Below are 6,394 nucleotides of genomic sequence, written 5' to 3'. Positions count from 1 at the left end.
TTCATGAGCAATTGTAAGATTTATTATGCTAGAGAGTATAAGAAAGATAATTAAAAACGGATTGAAATGGCCTCAAAAACATGGTATGAAATTGCTTCTTTTTTTTTTCTTTGTCTCAGTAATGACATGAAACAAAAAACAATGCTGAATGCTCCATTGCATGTGCCATCATGTACAGTCAATCTGTCGAGGTTACATGGGATCTGACCTTATTTACCATGCATATGCTAATTGTACTCACTGTAGTCCAGTTCTTTAAGTATACGACACATTTAGTCTCTCATTGCCAGACCTATCTCCACAGTGCTGTGGAGTAAGGTCTGGCTACTCCAAACATTCATTCTGGGATAGGAGAAAAAAAACTATTAGGGTTGTTTGAATTTCTTTAAACCAATCACAATTGTCTTGGGCGGCGCTTAGCTCCGGTAGTTTTTGTAAATCTTTACAATCATTCCCCGAAAGAACTAAGCAGGCCTGCCTTGTTCCACAAGCCAATTTTTCTTTAAAAGTTGCCATTTTCAGTGTGTGGCTTGCTAACTCGAAGGTTGTTGTTGTTTCCCGTAGCATATGGAGTTTGAGAACGGCAACACACAGACAGCAGAAGGTGAGGGGCGCGCTGGATGTCAGGCAATTATCCTGGAAATGCACTTCCGTTGACCCATACTAGTACACATAAAAAATATTTCATAACAATTTAAAGACACTCTTAATGAAACACCAATAGTTTGAGAAAGTGTTTGCTTTTGGATGACGCAGACATGATTCAGTCATAGAAGTAGCATTAAAGGTGCTGTAGGAAGAGCAAAGATTGCGAAGATCCAAGACTTAGCCAAAAAAATTAATCGACAACCTCTCAGTCCCTCCCCCCTTTCCGCTAAAGCCAAAAACCTCCCCCCACAAGGGAGAATGAATGCGTGTGCATGAGCAGTGATTGACACGCAGTTAGACCCCCCCCCCCCCCCCGGCCCTGATTGGTGCATTTGAACAGGGAACGGTGGCTTTTTGCAAATCCCACTACAGGCTGTAGGTGGTGCCAGAGGAGCCAGATTTCTTTTAAAATGACCTGCTTCATGTAGTTCTACTGGAACATAGGGTCAGTTTCAGCAAATATAACAGAAAGTTAGTTTTATAAGGCTTACCTACTGCACCTTTAAGTAACAAGACATACCGAAAACATATAGCCTACTTTGCATGCAGTTTGTGAGTGTGGAATAAACCTCCACAGTTCAAATACGGCAATTACCAGAAGAATCCAGCGCAGACCTCCGAGCTGACATTGTGATCCACTGCTGTGCTGCCTAATTCCCTCACATCCCGTCTGTTTGATACAGCCCGTGGGAGGATTGCATGGGGCAAGGTCTTAAAGTGGAATGTGTTCTACAAGACAATTATCCCAAAAATCTCTCTTTAATTATGACTTTGTCACTGCATTTTATAGCCTACTGAGGCCCGTAGCCAGCCTAGTGGAAGGGGAGAGGGTTCTTTTTTTCAAAAAGTGGACCTTTTTGTACTTTTCCCCTCATTTTGTATTTAATTATGAGGTTCAAATACTTCATTTTGGTGACTTTTTATGCACTAATTTGTGCTGGATAAGCTTGTTTGCTGGTATCTTAAGGAGCACACTTTTTGACACACTAAAAATATTTACTAAAATGTTGTCAAATTGCTTACCAAGATCATGTACAACCTTTTAGTCCAAACGCATGCATGCCTCAAACATTTAGTTATGAGTGAGTGAGTGAAAGTCATTTTAAAAGTGATTAGACTACTAAAATGCTTTTCATGATAAATGTTTTCTCTTGTTTTGCATCCAGGATCAATTTTCAGATTTGGTTCTGTTAATTGTCGTAGAAGAGAGAAGAGAGAGTGGGGGGCTCAGAGCAGAGGGGAGGTGCAGGGCAGACAGACAGAAGGACAGACAGACAGCGAAGAACTAGGGGAAGTGGAGGGCGAGGAGAGCTGCCAGGAGACAGCAGTCCAGTCCACGCGCAGCCGGGGCTCCTTCTGGCGCCGTGCGCGCGCGGGTCGGAGAGAGAGGCGCGTGACGGTCGGACCGGTGCGGCTGCTTGACTTCATTACCATCATCACCAACAAGTGTGACGGTCGTGTTGTGTTTCATGAGAAGACATGAAGAGACTAGAGCCACGTTTGGAGTCAGGAATCATTTCACTCGGAGATTCCATAACTTCCCCGCGTGCCGCTTAGGAACTTCTATCGTTTTATTCTGTACTCCAATACGGAAATGTGGACGCGTTGAGGTAACTGACTGTGGCCTACTTTTGTATTGTTTTTTAACAATGTTGATTGAGTATTTATTTTCAGAGAGGTTCAGCCTTCTTTTAACCATGATACAGATGTGATATGAGCAAACTACAGCTGCACTATCGCCAATAGCCCTGCGTTGGTGGGCTATTCTAGCCAGAGGCTGGATAAAAATAAAAAGGATGTAACTCTTTCCAGGTAAGTAGACCTACCTCTACAGCTAGTCTACTTGCTAATTAAGTCTATAGTCTGTGCGTATTAGTTTTACCGATTTCATATTTTAACCACATGTTTGATGTGATTAAAATCCGCAATATTACTAAACGCTACGAGACTGTTTACTCTGCACTTACTGCAGGTATTAGCCTGATTACATGTTTATCTTTGCCCAAGCTATAGTTTCCTCTACAGGTCCACTTAATATTCATATTTAAGATACATAAATGTTTACTCTCCTAAAGGCTGTTTGTTTAATTGAAATTATGCATTTCCCATCAAAACTGGAGAAAACATCTGTTGCCTATTTGAGAGCCTATTTGCAATTTCATTCAAACAGATTACTTCAAAACAAATCATGTCGTAGGAAATGACAGCGTGGACAAGCTACAGCAACAAATGCATGTGTAAACCTTAATATGTAGCCTACTATTTTATGCAATGCTGTAGTGGTGTCATAACATGATAGCAGGGTGTTTTAGCCGCCCTTTGTGTACTGTAGATGTCCACATCATGCCCACACCTCCTGCTGAGCCCAGAGTGATGACAACGTGAGGGCTTATTTAAGACTGTGTGTGTGTGTGTGTGTGTGTGTGTGTGTGTGTGTGTGTGTATGTGGCCAGCCTCAAGTTATGATACCCCTTGTCAAAGACAAATGTAAAAAAAGAAGACACTGGCTCCATGGGGCGGATGACCTCGAACACAGCGAGGGGTTCGTTGTGTGATGAGTTTAGCCCACCAGAGGGTGTACAGTCTTTAAAGTGATGATCGTCCTGCGGGGCAGTTGGGAGTTATATGAGAGCCCACAGCTCTCATTCTTCACATTATGAATGAGAGACAGCTGGGCTTAAAACAAGGGAGCCGCACGTGCAAAAAAAAAAAAAGAAAAAAGATTCTCCTCATTGTTGGAGTCGAAAGGGAGATAAGCTGTTTCATTTGTTATGGTTTGTTTTCTTTGTCCCGCTATGAAATAATGCAATTAATTTTGATGTGCTCAAGCATGATAGAATAATTCAATGTAATGTTTATAGTAGACAATGCAGAACAGAATTATGTGTTCCCTAATTGAATGAGAAATGCTGCCGATGACCCATGAGTGTGCCTCCGGCTTTATGAGATTTGCAGAAGTGAAATGGATTTTTCTCAGTAATCACATTATACATTTTGTAAGCACTGTGGAACTAGCATTTACTCAGCTCAATTTGGGCAGACTAAGGCATTTGCCAGTGCACTTAGAAAATGCCTTATCTTCCCTATCAGTCACTGTCTGGATGATTCTTCATGTACACTGACGGCAGCTATTGCCATCTTCAGCTGCACTGAAGAACTTTCTTTTTTCCTGTTCAAGAATAACCCCATTCTCTTTGTTTCTTTCAGTGCACAACATGTTGATTCCGATGTCACTTACCCTGCTCCGAACTCTCTGAAGCTTTCAACGTCGCCACAATAAACCTGAGATTACAGTTCCCTGCCGGAATATGCTCAGTGAGCGGCTCGATTTTTGGATGAGCTCTTTTGAAATCTATTTCAAAAGATTATATAAAACGCTATCAAATCAATTTTGAAGAATTATCTCAAGATTATCCCTTAGGTTGGTGTGAATAAACCGATCATTTTGGCAGTTTTTAAAAGCTAATGAAGCTGCAATCATCACCATTTAACCACAAGACACAGGTGGAACCATGATTGCTTTTGCCTGACAGGACTTGCAGGAGGTCGCTGCTGAATATGCAAGACTTAGCAGGGCCTGATATGCCCAGGAAATTCCCTATCTTTGATGGCTTTGCACTCTTGTGGTGGGGCTTGCTCTTTGGGTTATTCATTGCGCGTGCAGAAGTGACTGCTTGTCCCACGACTTGTCACTGTATCGACAAGAGCGGCATGACCGTGGTCCAATGTATGTCTCGCAACCTGGAGAACATCCCGTCAGATCTTCCGAGAGATACCGTTGTCCTACTTTTGGCATCCAACCACATTACCCACATCCCAAGCCACGCCTTCAGAGAACTGCACTACCTTCAGGAGCTGGACCTGTCCAACAATGACATCGAGACTGTGGACCTCGGAGCTTTCCAAGGCGTTTCGGACAGCCTCCTTGTCCTGGATCTATCAAACAATCACATTCAAAGTGTCCCCAAAGAGGCCTTTGCACGTCTACATGCTAAAATCAGCCTGTCGAACAACCCGTGGCACTGCGAGTGCACGCTGCAGGAGGTCCTGAGGGAGCTGCGGCTGGACCCCGAGACAGTCAACGAGGTGATTTGCCACACGGCGGTGCAGGAGGAGTACGCGGGCAAATCCATCATCCAGGTGCTGGACTCAGGGATCAACTTTTGCAACTTCCACCACAAGACCACCGACGTGGCCATGTTCGTCACCATGTTCGGTTGGTTCACCATGGTGATCGCGTACGTCATCTACTATGTGCGACACAATCAGGAGGACGCCAGGAGGCACCTGGAGTACCTCAAATCACTGCCGAGCAGCTCTCAGATCAGCAAGGACTTTGACACCATCAGCACTGTTCTCTAGCAGGGCTCAGGAGAAGTGGTGTGCGTCTGTAAATATGTGAGTAAATGTGTTATGTACAAAATGACAAAAAAGCTGTTGGGACACATGATCACCAGTGTTTTTGAGCACACATTATTTGAAGTCTTTCAGTGACTAAAATGAGCCATTTTGATTATTAAAGCTCCATAAATGAGTTATCTTTTTTTAAATTTTGATTAAATACGAGAAAAATAAACAAAATACTCCTTAAAGTCACATTTCCAGGATAGATAATAGCTCTAGACTGGAGAGACAAATGTTCCCATGCTGGTGTCGATGCACAGTGTAATTGAATTTGGACTGAGATGAATGAGGACGACTGTGTCCTACAGTTACTTTGTATCGATTGATTTATGTTCTTCATGTCATACTGTCAAGGTAAAGGCCACTTTACAAGACTTTGGCTTACATATGAAATAGGGCAAGGTGTTAACATTCAGTTTGCATAACCCATGAAAACATCCCTGCCTCCAGTAGATCATACACAAAAAACTACTGACCCAGCAAATAAGGTTACTCTGTGCAAACTGCATTGATTCATGGCAAATATAAAATAAATTCAAACAAGGAAAAGTTGTCGTACGCTGGCAGCTCTGATGTGTTTTTGGTACATCCCAAAAATATCTTAACAAGCTCTCTCTCAAAAATCTCATCATCCCATGCCAAGGTTATGAAAGAATATTAACATGCCTACTTTACTACCAAGCGATATTCCTGCATCTTTTAAACAATATGTGATGATATAGAGGTATAAGGGTGAACACGACAAGGTTAACCCTTTTCACAGTTTGGCACACTAAAAATTGTTATATCTTGCAATATATGAACTCTGTTATTTTTTGCAAATCTTTACATTTTTGGATATATTATCGCCCTATCATGTATTCATGGTAAATGTATTAGCAAACAATTGCCTATTTAAACAATAGCAAACAGGGGGTGCTTCGTATCTGCGCGCTTGTGTGTATGCCATGTGTGTCAAGGGAAACTCTAAATTTCAGAGCACCCTCACTAAAACATCGAGCAAACCCATAGCACCAGCAAAAGAAAATCTCTGGCGCCGCCACTGCTCCCATCAGAGATGGGTTCAAAACAGAGATGAAAAAAATCCAAATGTTACACAAGCAACAAGTTCTCCAACCCATACGACTACATAGCAGGGTTGCCAGGTCTGTATGTCAAAACCACGTTATTATGGAACCCACGCAACTTCTAGGAAAGGCCTGCCCTTCAATAGCATTCACAGGCGTCCATCAAGGCTATAATTGCTAATGAAAACGAACGAAATAACAAAAACTAGGTGGGAAAAAAAACATTGTCGTTAACTGAAATACAAATAAAAACAAGGTATTACAAAAAAAACGAT

At 42.3% G+C, this 6,394-nt stretch overlaps 1 protein-coding gene across 1 annotated transcript; it reads left to right on the top strand.

The window, feature by feature from the left end:
• The first annotated feature begins 1,805 nt into the window (after nt 1-1,805).
• Nucleotides 1,806-6,281, top strand: lrrc3 (leucine rich repeat containing 3). Its single transcript, XM_031296514.2, has 2 exons — nt 1,806-2,258; nt 3,856-6,281. Exon 2 carries the CDS (start codon nt 4,207-4,209, stop codon nt 5,008-5,010), a length of 804 nt encoding a protein of 267 aa, XP_031152374.1. The 5' UTR covers nt 1,806-2,258; nt 3,856-4,206; the 3' UTR covers nt 5,011-6,281.
• The last annotated feature ends 113 nt before the right edge of the window (nt 6,282-6,394 follow it).

This window comes from Sander lucioperca, chromosome 8 (assembly GCF_008315115.2).
Source record: "Sander lucioperca isolate FBNREF2018 chromosome 8, SLUC_FBN_1.2, whole genome shotgun sequence".
In the NCBI taxonomy this organism is placed as follows: Eukaryota; Metazoa; Chordata; class Actinopteri; order Perciformes; family Percidae; genus Sander; species Sander lucioperca.
Note: the sequence above shows the minus strand (reverse complement) of the source record. Positions and strands in the feature narration are given on the sequence as shown.

What these genes read in the sequence shown, in the direction of transcription:
- lrrc3 (XM_031296514.2), top strand. Translation starts at nt 4,207, where the DNA reads ATGCAAGACTTAGCAGGGCCTGATATGCCCAGGAAATTCCCTATCTTT.